This window comes from Notamacropus eugenii, chromosome 2, assembly GCF_028372415.1.
Source record: "Notamacropus eugenii isolate mMacEug1 chromosome 2, mMacEug1.pri_v2, whole genome shotgun sequence".
Lineage (NCBI taxonomy): Eukaryota > Metazoa > Chordata > Mammalia > Diprotodontia > Macropodidae > Notamacropus > Notamacropus eugenii.
Window position 1 is genome coordinate 464,529,070 of NC_092873.1, and position 19,365 is coordinate 464,548,434.

General features: G+C 42.3%; 2 protein-coding genes across 4 annotated transcripts in view; one reads left to right on the forward strand and one right to left on the reverse strand.

Moving 5' to 3' along the window:
• The window catches only part of LOC140529667 (major histocompatibility complex class I-related gene protein), a 57,802-nt gene extending 39,089 nt beyond the window's left edge, over positions 1–18,713 (reverse strand). Inside the window, exon 1 of one of the 3 annotated variants that reach the window (XR_011975641.1) lies at positions 436–660. Coding sequence is in view for 1 of the 3 variants with exons in the window: in XM_072648481.1 (XP_072504582.1) it covers positions 436–490 (55 nt within the window). In the remaining 2 variants the exon portion in view is untranslated. Of the gene's footprint in view, positions 1–435; positions 661–17,786 lie in introns of those variants that run through there. The other 2 variants (XM_072648482.1, XM_072648481.1) reach the window with 2 other exon arrangements.
• Positions 18,714–18,885: 172 nt separating this feature from the next.
• The window catches only part of STX6 (syntaxin 6), a 52,038-nt gene continuing 51,558 nt past the window's right edge, over positions 18,886–19,365 (forward strand). The window contains exon 1 of the mRNA XM_072648483.1: positions 18,886–19,229. Within this exon, the coding sequence (XP_072504584.1) occupies positions 19,195–19,229 (35 nt within the window). The 5' untranslated portion in view covers positions 18,886–19,194. The remainder of the gene's footprint in view (positions 19,230–19,365) is intronic.

Genomic DNA, 19,365 nt, shown 5'->3' on the forward strand with positions numbered 1-19,365 from the left:
GGTCTAATCCAGATTGAAGTGAGAGGAAAATAATGAAGTGGGATGCTTCTTCCTGTCCCAACCCCAAATGCCAGCTACACAACCAAGCCAGAAGGGAAGATAAGAGAAGGAGCCAAGGGCAGGAAAGAAAGGCAGAAAGAAGGGGAGAAAAGGAAGCAAGGTGGGAGGGAGAAAGGTGTTGTGAAAGGCATTCTGGAGAGGATTTCACCCACTCGGAAGCAAAATGAAATTTAAATCCTCCCCCAAAAGAACTGAAAAACGGTTCCATTCCTCCCCCAAACACTGGGTAAACCAAAAATACCCTTACTTGGCACAGCTAGCCAGCCCACAATTTCATCACATGCCTTGAGAAGAAAACTTGTAGTTCCTGGACTGACCATTCCAGAGCTAGGGGGAAGGTGGGGGGTGAGGGAGAGGCTCACTTGGGGTACTCACTGGCATCGCCTCCTTGGGTGGCTGATGTCATGAGGAGATAAAGAAGGAAGATCATCTAGAGGGCTTAATTAACGCTTTCTCTCTCCAGACTCTCCGGCCCCACTCCCAGCAGCTTGTACCTCCTGAGTCCTGACACGCCTCCACCCACTGGGGAAAATGACGAACTGAAAATTCTTCCAATAGGAAGGGAGAGTCTAAGTAGATTATAGAAACAAAAAATGAAACCTGACTAGCAGCTACCACTAGAACTACAGGAAGCAAAGAAAATCCCTCAATTCTAAGCCAAATTGACCATGATTTTGGCTTAGCTTGCCTCTCCTATGTTCCATGAGATTGGTGTATCTTTTTCTAACATGTACCCCTCTTTCATCATCCTTAGAGCCTAAAAGTGTATTCCAAAGACAGCTCTGCGTAAATTGTGCCTAGGAGTTGTGGTATTCATTCTCCTTTCCCATCACAACAGGATCCAAGGAGAAGAGTTCACACAAATCACCCAACGTTCTGAAATAAGAAAGATAGTATGAGAGATTCATAACCTATGGCATGAGTGTCAAAGAAAATGCAGGAAATGATTCCAAGTAGTACCCATTGCTTGACCAGTTTTTCTTTTTGTTTTGCTCAATCATTTTCAGTCATGTTCAACCCTGTTGAGATATTGGAGTGGTTTACCTTTTCCTTCTTCCGCTTATTTAACAGATGAGGAAACTGAGGCAAACAGGGTTAAGTGACTTGCCCAGGGTCATAGAGCTAGTAAGTGTCTGAGGCTGAATTTGAACTCATGAAGATGAGTGTTCCAACTCCAGGCCTGAAACTCTATCCACTGCCCACTTGACCAATTAGCAAGGTGTAAAAATCCACTTAGGTCAGCTAGGAACTAAAGTATCACATAATGACAGCTCTAATTGTATAAGTTTTTCCTGATATTAAATCTAAATTTGCTTTATAAAAACTTCCATTCATTGTTCCTGGTTCTGCTCTCCCAATCTAAATGTATTTTTATTCTATGGGAAAGTCCTTCTAATACTTGAAGACAGCTATCGTATCTCACTACCACAACCGTCTTTTCTTCTCCAGTATAAACCTCCTCAGTTCTTTCAACCAATCCTTCTATTATACAAAATCAAGACCCTTCACTATTCAGGCTACCTTCTTCTGAACATGCTTCAGACGACCAAGATCCTTCCTAAATCATAGTTCCCGGAGCCTCTGGATGTGGTCTATTCAGGCAGAGATATAGGGGACCAATGACTCCTCCTCCTTAGAAGTTATACCTCTCTTAACATTGTCCAGTATAACACGTTTTGGTTTGGTTTAGTTATCAATTCATGCCATTGGCTCAGTTGCATTTTCTTCAGGAAATGAGAGGAAGGAAGAGAACAATGCTTGGGTTTTAGTCCTGGGGGCAGAGGTATATATCTAGTCAGAGTAAAAGAAGAGAGTTTTTCCCCCTTTTGTGAATACAAGATTGATCCTAGACAGGGAATTATAAAGCAAATGAATTTTGCTTGGCCCTCTACCAACTCTCCTACAAAATCAGCCTCTACCTTGTGCTACAAGTATTCAATGACCTCATATCATGCCTCAGTTTCCTCATTTGTCAAATGAAGGCATTGGATGAGATGGCCCTTGAGGTATCTTCCATCTCTAGGTCTATGACTCTGATTCTTAAATCCCAACACTTTAGCATCCTACACATACCTACCTTCCAAACTGGCCCCTTCTCTTCCTGGCCCCCATTAAAGCTCTAATCCCCTAAGTGTTAAAGGTCAAAAGTGAATTCAAGAGGTGTTTCTCTTACGTGCATTAATCTAAGGGAGGGAAGTCTTCGTGATCTTAGCGATCACCTTATCCTGATCACTACAATCATCACTTTTCAGGTGGTAGAGGCTTCTCCCTTTAGCAACTGGTTAAGTCTTAGTTAAGGCTGGTGATCTTGCACAGCCCTCCCTCACTCAAAACAAAGTCAAGTACAAGTCATGTCATTATTTCTCTGATGTCATGGTCCTCTTCGAAAACGAAGGATGAGCACAAGTCTTTGTTAAGAATGAAACTAGGGAACTTTAGAGGCAGTTGGGTGGCCTAGTGGATACAGCACAGAGCTTAGAATCAGAAAGACCGCCTTTGTAAGTTCAAATCTGACCTCAGTCACTGCCTAGTTGTATGACCCTGAGCAAGTTACTTAACCCTGTTTGCCTCAGTTCCTCATCTGTAAAATGCGCTGGAGAAGGAAATAGCTAAGCCACTCTAGTATCTTTGCCAAGAAAACACCAATTGGGATCATGAAAAGCCAGACACAAGGAAACTTTGGAACAGGACAATGTTTCCTTGCCATTAAGCCTTTTCTTCAAGGGAAAACTCATTAGATTCTCACTCAACTGAGAAACAGGATTTTTTAGACCAATATTGAGAAAAAGCATGATTTATTATTTTAAAAGGAAGGAGTAAGTACGCTTCCACAGACTTGTTCATCTGATCCAACTGAGCAACAGGACAAAGAACTCTACAGCAGGTCTTGGGGGTGGGGGTGAAAGGGAGCATCAAGCATCTTGAAATTGTGGATTTGAGATTCCTATTCTAAAAGTTCTAGATTTTCTCACACCTCCAGCCCATATTCCCCTCCTTTCTCTGTGTCTCCCTTCAGGAAACCTGCTAGTTTTGCCCCATTTTACTCCCTCTACTGGTGGGTTAATGTAGACATTCAGCATCTTGAAACTTGAGTAAAGAAAGACTGGACAACCCTCATTTCAGGGCAATTTGATGGTGGTTTAACGGGTTTAGGACCAGACTCAAACAGGACTTTCCAGTCAAACTCCAGTGAGGCCTCAGAAAAGAACTCTGAGTACAAGCTACTTTACTCATGCCTCCTGGTTAGGAGCAGGTCTCATACAAGTCACAGGGGCTAAGCACATGGATGGGAGAGAGAAGTCCTTCAAGATACTCTTAGAGACATCATTTTGAAGAATGCTGGAATGACAGTGTAAGTAATAGCCAGCAGGCTTAGACTGCCTGGCTGGGTCTCATATGCATTCCTATTGGCATTTTCTGACAGAAGAGGCAGACCTACTGTCCCACCCAGAGAACAACAATTGTTGGTTGACTTGTTTTCTTTTGGTGAATGGGGTGCTGAAGCAGCATGTGGGGCTTCAGATGCGTCAGCACTGTTTAGAAGCCTTCCCTTTTTTTTTTTGGCTACTGACTTCCTAGGCTTCATTCAACCACTCCCACTCCCTACCCCAGCAGCCTCAACCACCCAGCCATTGGGGCAATTCTCTAGACAAACATTAAGATGTCCATATGACAATGATGTTTCAGTTTCCTTGGCCCTGGACAGACTTGGAGAGGCCTGATTAATAATTATCGGAGAAAAGAACATGGAACTCATGAACTTGGAATGACCAGATGAAGACCTGGCAGCCCACTTTTGAAGAGCCCTTAACCTACTTTTCAAGAGCTCTTTGCTCATAGCCCTCTCCAATACTCTTTTACTTAGAAACTGTTGAAGAAACAGAAGCACCATGTTTCTGTGTCACTTGAGGCAGCCCTCTGGGTGTGGGGGGAGTGGGGATAGAGGAGGGGCAAGACTCATTTCTCCATTTGGGGACATTTGCATCATTCTCCTCCTCAGCAGTCTACTGAAGCTAGGCAGGAAAGATCCAAGTCTAGCTTTGGCCTATTAGAGTTGTCTGAATAAACCAGTGCAAGCTGTATAGCTGATCACCAGTCTCTCTTTGTCACACACTCATCAAACCTGAATGTCTGTGTATCCTCCAAATTGGGGAGCAGGGTCCTTTTGTTACATGTATTTGTGACTTTCTAGAAACTCTCCAGTCTCTTCTCTAAATAGGAATTATAGCAGTGTATGCTATAACCATACTGTGTATACTTGCTAGTCCTCCATTCTACATTCAAGAAGAGACCCTAGTTCTAAAAACCTAGTGGCACTTCCTGAGTGGGACCAGATTCAGAATTCTAGAGCAATTCAAGTGCTATAAGGCTCTTTCTTTGGTTAGTAAGAGGTACCTTTTATCCCCATTTTCCAGATGAAGAAATTGAGGCTAAGAGAAGTGATGTGCCTTGGCCAAGATCCCACAGATACTAAGTATAGGAGCCAGAAGGCGAACCAATGCCCAAGTCCGCTGCTCTTTCCACAACCATGCAGCTTCTTCCAAAAGTGGGTTGCCTTCTGTTCTAGGGGTCTCTCAATACAGCAGGGTAAGAAAACCAAAAGTCCCCAAATTTCACTTTCACCTTCAATTCACTTCAAAGTCCTAATATGAGGGGAGGGAGAATACTGTAAACATTCCTTTAATTCTTTTCTTACTTCTCTCTTCCACCTCCAATCCCAGAACTTCCTCTACCAATACAGGTGAGCCTATACTCAAAGCTTCTTTGGGCTCTGGGAGGGGAAGGGACTTCCCCTGAGGCACAGAGCCCTGAAGTCTATCTCTCTACCATACCTTACTGCTCCTATTAGTAATTAGGATGGTGTATTTAAAGATCTGAAATATTTGTTTCTATCATTATAATATCATGATGAGCACTGAAATGTTAAAGATCCCTTTGGAGCTCCTCCTCTCAATGAAGGGCCACCCTAGCTAGGATGATAAATAGGCCAAAGCAGTGGACAGTCTGGAGGTAGTTCTGGAATACAAACAGAAGCAAGCAGCCCCTCAACGGCAGCTTAAGCAGAAGCTTATTTTTTATGATTTTAAAAAATATTTTTATATGATTGATTCACAAAATAATAACCAATAGACTCATAGACAGGTTTTATGTTAATATAGAACTAGGAACTCTTAATTTTTTATCAGATTCTTTTAATCTAATTTGTAAGTGTCATTAGCAGCATACTGTATTCTCCCATGAGGTCAAGAGGTGGAACAGGAGAAGACAGAGGAAGGCAAAACATGGCTCCCTCAGGACATTACTGTCCAGTTCCTGAAGCTATGGAGATGATGACATCTCTAACTTCTTCCCCTTGGGAAACAGGGAGCACATGAACCTTAACCTTAAGCCGACCTATGGCCAGGTTGCTGGAACAAGCAATCTGATCTCCTCATGGTGAGATAAAACATTAGCATTCTTACAATGATGCCAAGTCCCAGGGAGATTCTGAGCAAGGCTTGGTAACAGGTAAGTAGTACACAAGGAAGAGGAGGTTTTCAACCATCTTCATCTTAAATGCATTCATTGATCTAGATTGCTTGTGATTGAGAAGAATTAGGCCTTTTCTTCTTTTAATTTAGATTTGTTCTCTCTGTTCTTGGGAAAAAGAGAATTATCTGGTGATTTCTGTAAGTTTATGACTGTACTCATAGAGAAATTGCTTAACAACTGAGGGCCCCTGGCAATTGTCCAAGGATGTATTAGGAAGTTTTGCTAGGAGTTCCATACACCAAAGAAACTGCATATTTTGACTGCTTCTCCTCCCATTACAAAGATAGAATGTATGTATGACACTAGGAATTGGCTGAATCCAATAATGCATCAATTATTTATCTTTTGTATTCATGCATAATATATGTCCTAAGGAATGACCTTAAACCTCTGTTTTACCTTATTATTAGGGGTATAAAGACAAAGCAGATCAGTGTTTCTCAAACTTTTTATTATCAGGCCCCTTTATATGTAAAAATTATTGAGTCATATCTATAAATATTCATCATATTAAAAATGAAAATCTTAGAATTATTATGCAAATTGTTTTGACTTTGAGGACCATCTGAAAGGGTCTTGGTGATCCCCAGGGAGCTCTGGACTATATACTCTAAGAACAACTGAGGCAGACTAAAAGTTAAACTGGAATTTCTCTTTATATTTTTTATTGTTTTTAGGTATACATGCACATCTGTTCTATATATGCAACATTTGCATCGAGAAAAAGATTAAAGTGTTGTCCTTGGAGTCAAAAAGCTTGGGTTTGAATTTGAGTTCAAGGCCTGTTACTGTGAACAAATCACTTGACCTTTCGACTTCATTTCCTTATCTGAAAAAACGGTGCTAAGAATATGTGTGCTACTAGCTTAGTACAGCTGACATCCAGAAAGTACTTTGTAAATTTGACGTGTCCGTTGTCACAGCTATTCACCAAGATTTCTATCTCCATATCTGTGCTTTTCAAACTATTTGAGCTATGGATTACTTGTGGGTCTGAGATATGCTGACAGAACCCATAAATGCTCCTGGGTTTCTGAGGGAATGAAATGCTCCTTGGCATAAAAAGAAGTTTGCAGAAATTTTGGAGCCAAAGAGAAGTTTTAAGTCTACTTTCATGTGGACAAAAAGAACTATAATGCATGTTTAGTTCTTTGAAACATATGTAATGTCTTACTTAATATTTCAGAGGGAAAAATAGTTCTAGCGTCAATGCTTTCATTCACACCCCTATCCTGGGAGTGCAGAAGCCCAGAATTCCATGAAAGTCCATTGCTATCTATAATTAGAGACATTTAACTTGTAGTAGGTATTTAGTATGTAGGATTAGAGATGTCCCAAAGTGGAACTGGCTGCTTCGGGAGACAACTTTCTAGGAAGCACAAACTTTTATTTTTAGTTCTGTCCTGCCTGTGTAGAGTTGATGAAACCCCTTTTGATGTCATTAAAGCAGACAGCTCCACTCCGGTGGTCATGTTCATAGCACTGAGTATTTCAGGCTCTTCAGTGCATTTTTGGATCAACACCCCTCCTTGACCACAGAGGAAAGCCACTAAAGTAGGAATTACGAATACAAATATAAAAACAAAACCACCCTCGCCCTCCAGGGGCTTGTGATGCCCTTGGGAGGGTACAGCATGGGCATAAGTTATGAGAACACATAGAGAGATCCAGAAGAAGCCCTTTAGGAAAATTTGAGGAAGAATGGATCACATTCTGCTGGTAAGGAGAAGGTCCAGATTCAAGTCCCAGATGTAATGCATGTTGGTTTTGTGACCCTAGGCAAGGCACTTAATCTCTTCAAGAAGGTGACAACTGGCATTGACAGGAGCTGTTCCCTCCCTTGGCAGGTCCCTATACCAATGAATTCACAGGTCTAATGTCCTCTCTGTGATCTGAACTATATGAATCCTACAAAGAAGGCTCAGAATTGATGGGTATCCTCTCAATTTCCATTTCTTTGCCACCACAAAAAGAGTTGAAATAAATAGTTTTGCACATGTGGGTCCTTTTCACTTTTTTACTATCTCTTTAGGATATAGACCTAGTAATGGTATTGCTGAATTTGCTTCAGCAGAGTTTTATAGCCCTTTGGGCATAGTTCCAAATTGTTCTCCAGAATGGTTGGATCAGTTCACAACTCCACCAACAATTCATTAGTGTTCCAATTTTCTCATACCTTCTCCAACATTTATCATTTTTCTTTTTTTGTCACATTAGCCAATCAGATAGGTGTGAGGTGATATTTCCAAGTCGTTTTAATTTGCATTTCTCTAATCCATAGTGAATTAGAGCATTTTTTCATATGACTATCAATAGCTTTAATTTCTTCATCTGAAAACTGCCTGTTCATATCCTTTAACCATTTATCAATTGGGGAATGACTTGTATTCTTATAAATTTGACTCAATTCTTTATATATTTTAGGGACAATGGCTATAAAAATTTCCAGCTTTCTGCTTTCCTTCTAATCTTGGTTGCATTGGCTTCTTTTTAATTTAATATAATCAAATGTATTTTGCATTTCATAATGTTCTCTATTTCTTGTCTGGTCATAAATTCTTCCATTCTCCATAGATCTGCACTATCTGTTTTTTAAAGAACAGCCCAACCAACTGTGCAGAAGCGCAAGACTAGAGACTAGGCCATAAGATCCCTTATGCACTTTACATTCCAGGCACACTGTTCTACTTATACCTCCTCTTATACCATATTACCTCTCCTTTCTTTATGCCTATTTGCTCCCCTCTGCCTAGAATGCTCTCCTTCCTTACTTCCTGTTAACCTTAACTCCCTTCCAGTTTTAGCTCAAATGCCATCCCCTTCCTTTACTGATTCTCCCAGTGGTTAGGACTATCTCCCAGTCACTTCATATTTATCTTGTATTGATTCACAAATGTGTAATTTCCCTGAAGCAGAATCCATGAGGACAGGGACTGTTAAGTCTTGGTCTTTGTATCTATAGTGCTTTGCATAGTACCTGGCACATTGGAAGAGCTTCGTGATTCCTCTGCTCTAAGAGTTTAATGACCTTGGCAGAAAAAGAATAAAGTTAGTCTGGCATGTCCCCCACTTGACGGGGCCATGCTGGGTCTTTGTGATCAGTCACAGTTTCCAGGAACACTCTGACTTTTCATCCTATCTCATCTGGAATACTGCCTTCAGTCCTGGTGACCATAGTTTAAAGATATTAATAAACTGAAGAGAATCCAGAAGAGGGTGGAGGGTGAAAGGCCATACGTCTCTAGCAGATGAGAATCATTTGAAGGAAGTGGGCATGTTTAATTTTGAGAAGGAAAGACTGAAGTATTTTAAGTATTATTACAACCCTTGGCTCAAAGGGCCAATTGTGTGGGACTCTTCACACTGGTACAGACTGATTACGCAATGTGAAGTGAGTAGAGGAGTTGAGACCCAAGAAAGAAGAAATATTTTCTCTTGTTCTAGCTTCCAGAGTCCTCAGAGAGAAGATATAAAATTCCATGCTCTCTTCAGGCTTGTGAAGGGAGAAAGACTCTGGGAAGAAACTGATATAAAGCTTCAATCATGTCCCTGTTCCCAGATTGGTACACTAGAGACTTTGGGGAAATTTCCCCTTGACGAGAACTGGAACTATCTCTTGGCTGAGCTGAATTACCTCACTCTCAATGGGGAAAGCCCCTTTACTCTGTCTCGTCTGATGTATATTCCCCTATGTACACTTTCTCTTATTTCTGTTTGCTAAAAGCTGGGATAAATGTCTTTCTTTGCTATTTACTATGTGTGTTGATTGTGGTACTGCTGTCTGGTGGAAAGGACATCAAATCTCAGGTATAGAACTTGGGATACTCCATCCCCAGTAAGGAATAGTGATCAGGGCTTTAGTTTCAATCTAAACTACTTCTCCTAGGCCAGGGGTGGGGAGCCTGTGACCCCAGGCCACATTGATCCTCAAGTGAGGCCCTTTGACTGAATCCAAACAAAGTGGCCTCGAAATCACAGGTTCCCTATCCTTGCCTTACACTAATAATATTTAAAGGAAAAAACAGATATGATTCTAGCCTAGAACCATCTCTCTGTGAGGAGAGCAGAGTGGTCAGACTCTCGCCCCAACCCCCAGCTTCCTCTCCTGGCAGGAATCAAAGTCTTCCTCACAGAAGGGTGGAGGTAAGAGACAATAGACAGATGCCTTCTTGCCTGCCTGCTTGCCAGCTACATCTGAACAGATCCTTGTGGATATACATAATCTGCATGGGCAAAGACATAAAACACCCAAACACTTACTAAACAATTGTGTGGAGAAGAAATTAGATTTGTTAGGTGTGTCCCAGGAGTGTGCTAGAAAATGTTTAATAAGCAGATGAGGTGAGGATAGAGAGGAGGTACTAAGGTTGATCTGCATTATTAACATTTTCTCCATCATTTTCTTAAGTCTAGACAATCAACAAAACAATAAATCCAGGCCTGATTTATAGTTTGCTGATTTCTGAGGTGTGAATGCTCACAATGAAAATTTAACAATTATGAACTGGCTCCAACAGCCAACCAGTGGTTAGTCCTGTCGCCAGTCCAACTTATGGGATTCCTGGGACTGATAGGAGGGGCACAGACTACTTATTGGAGTATAAAAGGCAAGGGAATGTCTCATTTTGAGTTATCAGTTTAATGTAAACTTGGATGAGGAAGAGTCTATTGGACCATTTCAATACAGTTGATCAAATTACCTACCAATAGTAGTGATAACTAAATCTCAACTAGTAGAGGCTGGTTGGGGAAGTTGGGTGGGAGGGATAGCTATACAGCATTTTTCTGGAATTTCCACTTGGTTCTGGCAAGACTGAAGAAAGGCAGGTCATTCAAAAGCTATCAATATGGGCATTGTATAAGAAGGAGTTGTGTATTCCTTGGCAGCAGGCTGCCCTTCCTAGGGAAGTTTGACTCAGGGTGATAGATATTAAAGGAGCTCCCACAATGTTTATCCACATACTAGTTGGCAGAGAAGAAGGGAGACGTATACTAAATGACAAATGGCCACTGGCCTACAGGACAATCCCCAAAACAGACAAGGTAGTGTTACCTTGTACTGGAAATGATAACAGAATTCAGAATTTGGGGACAGACTACTGGAGGTTTAGGGGAAGTACAATTCAATTTAGTTCAACAAATATTTATTAAGCTTTATTAAGTGACTACCATGTGCCAGGCATTATTAGGTGCTGAGAAAACAAACAAAAAAGAAAAAGTTGGTACTTTTAGTTAGAATCAACTGTTCCATGATATTGTTGTATATTTTTGGAGAAATGCTGTGTCCTAATTTTAATAAGAAAGGATAAAGTTTAATCATATGTGAAAATTCTTTATATCATTTCCCACAACTCAACAACTAGTAGAAAACAACATTAACATAGATAAGCAAATATAAAATATGTAAGAATAATAGCTGTTTCTGAGCACTGTACAAATATTATCTCATTTTATCCTACAATAACTCTGGGAGGGAGGTACTATCACAATCGTCATTTTACAGAGGAGGAATCTACATTGGTTAAATGACTTGCCCAGGGCCACGTAGCTGGTAAGTGTTTGAGGCAGGGTTTGAACTCAGGTGTTTCTGATTCCAGGCTCAGTGCTCTACCTATTATGCCTCCTACCTGCCAATGCCAAGTAATTCTAGGAGGGAACACTAAGGACTGAGGAGAATTTGGAAAGCAATCTTCTAAGAGGTGGTACTTGAAGTGAACCTTAAAGCCAGGAGTTCTAAGAGAGAGAGGAGAGGATTCTAGGGACTGGGACATCCTAGAGAGGGCTAGTATAGACTGCTGCATGGGAGGAATAGGCAGGAATTTGACTGGAATGAATAATGTGTGAGATAGCAGTAACAGTATAATCAGCTTGAAAAGACTGGGTAGAGTCAGATGGGAAAGGGTGTAAATAATCACCTGAGTAGTTTGTAGCTTATCGCAGAGTTGATAAAGAGCCATTTTTTTTTGTGAGCAGGGGAGTGATGCAGTTAGACCTATTTTAGGAAACATCAATTTGGCTTCTGTGTGGAGGAAGATTTAAGAAGAAAGAGGCTAGATTTAGAGAGACCAGTTAAGGGGTTATTGCAGTCATCTAGGCCAGACGTGATGAGGACCTAAGGAAGTAAATACAAAAAGTAGTGGTTGTGGTGTGAGACGACAGAAGGCAATGATAAAATTGATGAGTTAAGGCAATAAAATCATATACTTTGAGGAGCTATGAATTTGCCATTATAGTCAGGAATATTAATTTGGTAGTCATATGGAGAATGAATTGGAAAAAGGAGACACTGGAAGCAGAGAGATCAATTAGGAGGCTACAACAACCGTCTAGATGGAAGACTGATGAATGTGTGTGTGTTCGTCCTTCACTGCCAAAGAAGACCATGTCATCAGAGAAATAACGACATGACTTGCATTTGACTTTGTTTTGAGTGAGGGAGGGCTGTGCAGGTCACCAGCCTCACTTCTTCTCCAGAGCCATCTGAATCCAGTGACCAGATATTCATCAGGATGACTGGAGATGACCCAGGGTGAGGCAGTTGGGTTAAGTGACTTGCCCAAGATCACACAGCTAGTGAGTGTCAAGTGCCTAAGGTGAGATTTGAACTCAGGTCCTCCTGACTCCTGCACTGGGTGCTCTATCCACTGCACCGCCTAGCTGCCCCTTCTGAACAAGCATAGTAACTATATGAATGGAGAAAATGGTGTGGGATTAGAATTTACTAAGAAGATGTGATGAATAAGACTTAGTGAATGATTGGATATGGGGAATGAGAGGAAGAAGAAAGAGTCAAGGATAGCTCCATGACACACCAAGGTTGTAGATCTGATTGACGAGAAGGGTAAGGCCCTGAACAGAAATAGGGGTTCCAAGGAGAGAGGGATTTGGGAAGAAATAGAAAGAGTTCTGTCTTAGACTTACTGAGTTTAAATGTTTATTAGGATATTTCTTGGCCATGTCTAAACCATGCTGCCACACATCCCTTGCCTCACTCATGTGTTCAGGCCATCACTATCTCTTGCCTCAGTTATTACAATGGCTTCCTCCTTGGTCTGCTTGCCTCAAATCTCTCCTTAGTCTAATTCACCCTGCAGACCATGAGGCAGACCTCACCGTATTTCTGTGCCCTCACTCAGTGAATCTAGTGCTCCCTTTTATCTCTAGGATCACATATAAATTCCTCAGTTTGGCTTTGTAAGTCCTTCAGAAGACTGGGCCCAGCCCATCTTTTTGGCCTCACACATTACATCCCCTTCATATATACTATAGCACTTTACAATTCAGCCAAATTGGTCTTCTCTCTTTTCCTCATACTAAACTCCAGCTTCTGTCACTATGACTTTTGACTAACCATCCCTCATTCATGGAAGTCATTGTCTCTTTACATCCCAAAAAATCCCTCTCTTCCTTTGAAACGTAGTTCAGAAAGACCATCCACATAAAGCTTTTCTTGAAACTGCCTGCTGTGGGAGACCTTTTCTGATATCCTCCTCCCCTCCCACCCACTCACACTGTCTTCCATTTACTCTGCATGCATGCATGTTAGATAGATAAATGGAGAGATAGTTGGATGGATAGATATTTTTATGCTGTCATCCATTTCCCATTAGAATGTAAGCACCTTACAAACAGAATCTTGTGATTATGGCTTTTTTTTGTATCTATAATGATTAACACAGTACCTAGAACATAAGTAAGTGCTTAATAAATGCTTGTTAACTTCACTCATTCCCCCAATTGCTACTGCTCTCTCTCCCTAAGTACTTTGTATGTATCCTGTATATACTTTCACAGGATGTCCCATAAGTCTTAGTGCATCTTTAAAAATGTGCATCTTAGGACACCGTGTGTGTGTGCGCGCATGCGTGCGTAGTGAATTCCCAAATGGATAAACTGCCTGAAAACATCAACTATGTCCAACAGTTCAGTGTTCCATTCCTATATTTCTCCATTTCACTGGAACCATTTTCAGATATCTGGTGTATCTTAGATCCTAGGTTCTGAATTTCTGCCAAAAATAATTTGTATTTTGACCAGAAGATAGTCTGAGAAGGAGTGCTTGGATAAAATCAACTGTTCCATGATATCGTTGTATATTTTTGGAGAAATGCTGTGTCCTAATTTTAATAAGAAGGGATAAAGTTTAATCATATGTGAAAATTCTTTATATCATTTCCCACAACTCAAGTTGTGTCAGGAAAAACATAAAAAGTGATGAGAACTGAAAACTCTAAGGACAAAGTCTCCTAACTGATTCCAAAAGGAACCTCTGATACCCTGGAAGCTAATGTAAATTATTTTTGAAGGGTTAATAATCACTTTAATCAGTCAAATGTATCAATCCTTTAACCAAGCACACATATCATTCACCTAGTTCAGGGGTATCAGCACCCTGAACCTCAAAGAAAGTACAGAGAAATCAAAAGTCAACAGACATGCTCCCAAAATGTCTGACCGTTAACATACATATCTCTTTACCAGAGAGGGAATATCTGAGTTTTTCAAAGGGGGCGGGGCACTCCTTAGCAGCTTCCTAGAATACTCTTCTGGCCAAACAAACACTTCTAGTCAGTAAGGCCTCCCGCCCCAAGCTAATGTAAACAAAAGAAAGGTAAGACTTGGGGCAGAATTATTCACAGGTTCCCCAAAGAGAGCAACACCATCAAACTGACCTTATTATTGTCATCTAGGAATAATTATTCTTGAAAAAAAATTTTCAAAAAGCCATCATAATGAATGTTCTAATTCTAGTAGGTTATAAGCTACTTGAGGGACAGGAGAGTGATTTTTTTTTTAAATCTTTATATCCCAGTGCCTAGCATGGGGCTTAATAAATATTTCTTGGATGAATGTTTACAGGATTAACAACTGTGAAAAGTATTAACTGCATTCTGGCACAAAAAACCTGGTTGACAAGTTTCAAGGATTCCTTTGAATTTACTAGTTCCTCTTGCTGAACTAATTCCTTACCAAAGCACAGGAGGACACGACACTGCTGTAGGCAATGTAAAAGGGTCCCCGCACAGAAGGCATCCATTGGCCAACATTAATACCCCCAACTGTTGCATTACTCTACGTAAAACTTAGTTGCTTAAAATATACTCTAATACATTAGCACCCAAGGCATACAAATCATGTCTCCTAAATAACTGGAGAAAGATTCATTGTTCATGGTTGGGCCATGCCAATATCATAAAAATGACAATACTGACTAAATCAATTTGCATCTGCAGTGTTATATTGGTCAAACTACCAAAATATTTACTAGAAAACTAATGATTTTCATCTGAATAAACAAAGAACCAAGAATCTCAAGGAAAATAATGGAAAAAAAGGCAGGGAGAGAGAAGGAGGCCTAGCAGTATCAGATCTCACACAAGATACAAAAAGAAATGAAGACAGTTTGCTAAACCCAAAGACACAAATAAAAGGGCAAGGGCTCATTATTTGATAAAACTCCCAGGAAAACTGGAAAGCAATCTGGCAGAAATTAGGTCTAGACCAGGGGTGGGGAACACCTCGAGGCCCTATGTAGGCCTCTGTATCATCAATGCCATACCCACAGCAACCACTATATAGAGATATGCAGGCTTATTTCCAGGGTAAATTCACAAAATATAAACTCTCTTTCTCAAAGAGGAAACCAAAATATTTGTTCAGATACCAGAATGTCATTTCCACCATAGTAACAAGGAAATTTGTACACTTTACCAATAGAGGAAGGACAGCCATCACCAAATCTTTCCTCTGTTGGGCCTCCCCACAAACAAACTCCTGTAGACAAATGCCCCTTTCTCACCCAAGCTAGCTGCTCTGCTCTGCTCTGCCTACTGCCTCTCTCTCAGCTACACCTCACTGACTTTTCCCAATCCACCCATTAAGCAAGATCCTCCCACCATAGACTCCATGTGACTCAAGCTGTGACTGGGTCAAAGTTCAATGCCAGTCATATGGACCTATTAAAGGGCAGGGAAGATCTTCAAAGTTCCTTAACCTTATAACCTCTAGGACCTTTTGATTGAGTCAAAGTTTTACAGAACAAATTCTTTTATTAAGGGGATTTGGTCTATGAAACTTGGATTCAGTTAAAGGGTCATACTTGAGGACCTAGAGGACCTCATGGGACCTCAAGGCCAAAGGTTTCCCACAGTTGGTGGACTTTGTCTCTAAAATTACTGTTGGAATATTATCTTACACTATGTACCCTAGTAAGCTCTAAATAAATACATGGTTGAAATAAAAAAAGTCACACCATAAGCAAATTAGAGGAGCAGTGTTAGAGATACCTTTCAAAATTATAGATGTGAAGGAGCTCTTGACCAAACCAGGGATAGAGAGAACCACAGTAGATAAACTAGATAATTTTGATTAAATGAAATTAAAGCATTCTTCTCCTCATTGGCTTTTTGGACCTCTTTTGCCAATTGAGATAGGTGTAATTTTCTTCAGCATTTTTTTGAGTCTCCTTTGGCAAGCTATTGACTCGCTTTTCATGATTTTCTTGCATCACTCTCATTTCTCTTCCCAATTTTTCCTCCACCTCTCTTATTTGATTTTCAAAATCCTTTTTGAGTTCTTCCATGGCCTAAGACCACTGCATATTTATTTTGGAGGTTGTGAATGCAGGAACCTTGACTTTTAGGTCCTCTGATGGTATGCATTGTTCTTCCTCATCTGAAAGGATGGAAGAAAATACCTCTTCATCCAGAAAGTAGCTTTCTATAGTCTTATTTTGGGGGGCATTTTCCCAGTCAATTACTTGACTTTTGAGACTGTTGTCAAGAGGAGGGTATACTCTGGGGACCTGTAAGTTCTCAGTTCCTCCAAAGTGGAAGTTCCTCCTCTCCTAGCCTGTGCTCTTATCTGTGAGCAACCACAAGCACTCTGTTCTGCCCAGAATCTGGGAGTACAATTCCTTCTCCACAACTGCCTCCAGCTCCACCACGCCAGCACTCTTCCTCAGCCCAGGAGAGCCACTCAGGACTGAGATCCAGATCAGCTGCTCAATTCCCCCAGGGGCTTTAGGCCAAGGGCTCCAAAAATAGTTGCTGCCACTGCAGTTGCTGCTGCCAGTGAGGCCAGACACCCCCCCCCCATTCCCCTCTCACCCAGGTGAAAGAGTTTTCTCACTGACCTTTGAAGCTGTCTTTAGTGTTTGTGGGTTGAACAATCTGGGAACAGCAGCTGCTGCCAGGGATTCCACCCCCTGAAGACTGTTCTAGTCCTGTCCCTGCTGCTCCATGGCCGAGGCTGGGCTGTGCTCCATGCCCAGTGTGGTAGACCTTTCCTGTCTGTCTTCCAGGCTGTCTTGGGCTGGAAATCTCTTTCACTCTGTCATTTTGTGGCTTCTGCTGCTCTTGAATTTGTTTAGAGTCATTTTTTACAGGTATTTTATGGGCTATGGGGGACAGCTTTTACAGTTCTGTCCTTCTACTCTGCCATCTTGGCTCTGCCCCCCAATTAAATAAAATTTTAAAACTTTTGTGTAAACAAAAATTAATTTAGCTGAAATCAGAAGGGAAACAGTTAACTAGGAAGAAATATTTACAGCAAGTTTTTCTGAAAAAAAATTTACTAATCCAAGATATATAGAGAACTAATATATCAGAATTTCTCATTCTCCAGTAGATAAATGGACAAAGGGTACCAAAGGGCAGTTCTCAAAGGAAGGATTTCAAGCTATCACTGATTACATGAAAAAATAATTGAAATTACTAATAATAAAAAATACTGATTAAAAAACCCTTCTAAACTTCTATTTTACATTCATTTGATTGGAAAGGGTGGCAAATTTTTTTTAAAAAAGGGAAATGGCAGTTATTGGAGGGAATGTAGGAAGATAGGCATCTAATGCCCTAGTTAGTGGCATTCTGAAATTGATCCAGATGTCCTGGAAAGCAGTTAGGAACTGTGTCCCAAAAGTCACTAGATTATACCTACCCTTTGATCCAGTGGTACCATGACTAGGGCAATATTTCAAAGGGAAACAGAAAGGACAGGCACATATACAGAAATATCAATAGCACCACTTTTTAACTAAGGGGATGCCCATCAACTAGGGGAATGACTGCACTCCTGGTTTCTTCCTGGCTTTCTGTGCAAATGCCTCAGAAATCTCATTTCACCCCTGGACTTTACGGAAGTACTTCTTATCCCTCAGGCCACTAGCTTTGCTAGCTATTTGTAGAACTTACATTTTTAGGAGGATGCTCAAGCCAGGCTGTAACTTCTGGTACTTGTCTCCCCTCCCCTTCCTTCTCCTCTCCAAAGGAAGGTAAATTGGATGGCCAGAGGATGCCCAGTTATCCTTTCTCTACAAGGCTGCTGAACAGATACTTTATTCTGTTTTCCTCCTCCTCCTTTCTAACGATGTCTTCTACTATGTGAACATAAGCTCCTGGAGGGCCTGGCAGGGCAGAGATGTGTTGGAGTCAGCTCCTGAGGCCGGAAAGGAAATAGGCAAGCTATAAATGAGGGTTTAATGTATTGTTTGTTGATTGTCCGGATGACAGGTCTCCAACAGCCCTCCCTAAATAATATTACAGTGTAATTGGGAAGTGCGTAACAAAATAAGCGAAAATACAACAAAGCGTGGACATTACATTATGCACTACGGCAGTCGTGGTCCTCAGTGAATCCAGATTAGTGGATCCCCTTCATTTCTGAGTCTAGAAGAACCAGCTTATAGGAGCACAACACCGTAAAGAAAAGAAACTTGGCCAGACTAGAGCACAGGAACCATGCAGGCCTCTGGGGGGTGAAGCCCCGGACAGGCTCGGCCCTCCCCGGGCACTTCCCAGCTGGTGACCCCCGGCGCCTCGCTTCACGCTGTGGGCCTCAGTTTCCTCGTCTGTCCAACGGGCCGGAGAAGGCAAAGGCGAACCGCTCCAGGATCTTGGCCAAGAAAACCCCAAAGGGGCCCCAAGGGTCAGATGTGACGAAAATAAAGGAACAATCTTTCGATTGTCAAGATGGAAGTAAAAAGAAGGGAGGCACGGTCTAGCAACAGAAAACGTAGAGCGGGAAACTCAAACCACTTCGTAAACCGGGTGAAAAAGGTCCCTCCCCCCCGGGGAGGTATGAAAAGAGTATCATTGGAGACCCGTCCCTCCTCTAGAAATGAGCCTCCCCGGCCACGTGACACGGGAAAGCAGCCCCGCCTCCAACTCCCGAGGCTCCTGGCGGCCCCAACTCTCGTCACGTGACCGAAAACCCACAGCTTCTACTGGAGGAGGGGGCGGGCCCTGGCCATGTCACGTGAGAGCGGAGTGCGGAAGTGGTGCTTCAGTAAGTGTGCTTGTGATTGGTCGGGGCCGAGGGGGCGGGGCCACTAGGGGCGGAGGCTTGGGGGGGAGCCGGCCCGGGAGGGTCCGGGCGGGGAGGCGGACGGTGATCGAGTCTGGAGCCTGCGGCCGCCTCCTTTGCGTTGCTGCTAGCGGCAGGCCGCTCCTGCGAGACTGTCGCGCCGGCGGCACCGCGCGCGTTCCCCTCGCTGGCCCGCCGACTTTTCAAGCCCCGTGAACCTCAGGGAGCGGCGGAAGCGCGGGGAGGAGGAGCCCGGTGCGTGCGGACGGGCTGCGGCGGGGCGGCCGCCGGGACGCCATGTCCATGGAGGACCCCTTCTTTGTGGTGAAAGGGTGAGTAAGGCGGTCTGGGGAAGGAAGCCCGGCCCCGCCGCGCGCGCTCCCACTCGGGCACGGACGCACGGAGCGCGCCGGCCTGTTCCGGAGCAGCCCCGGGGACCTTTCCTCAGGGTCGAGCACCCCTGCGGCC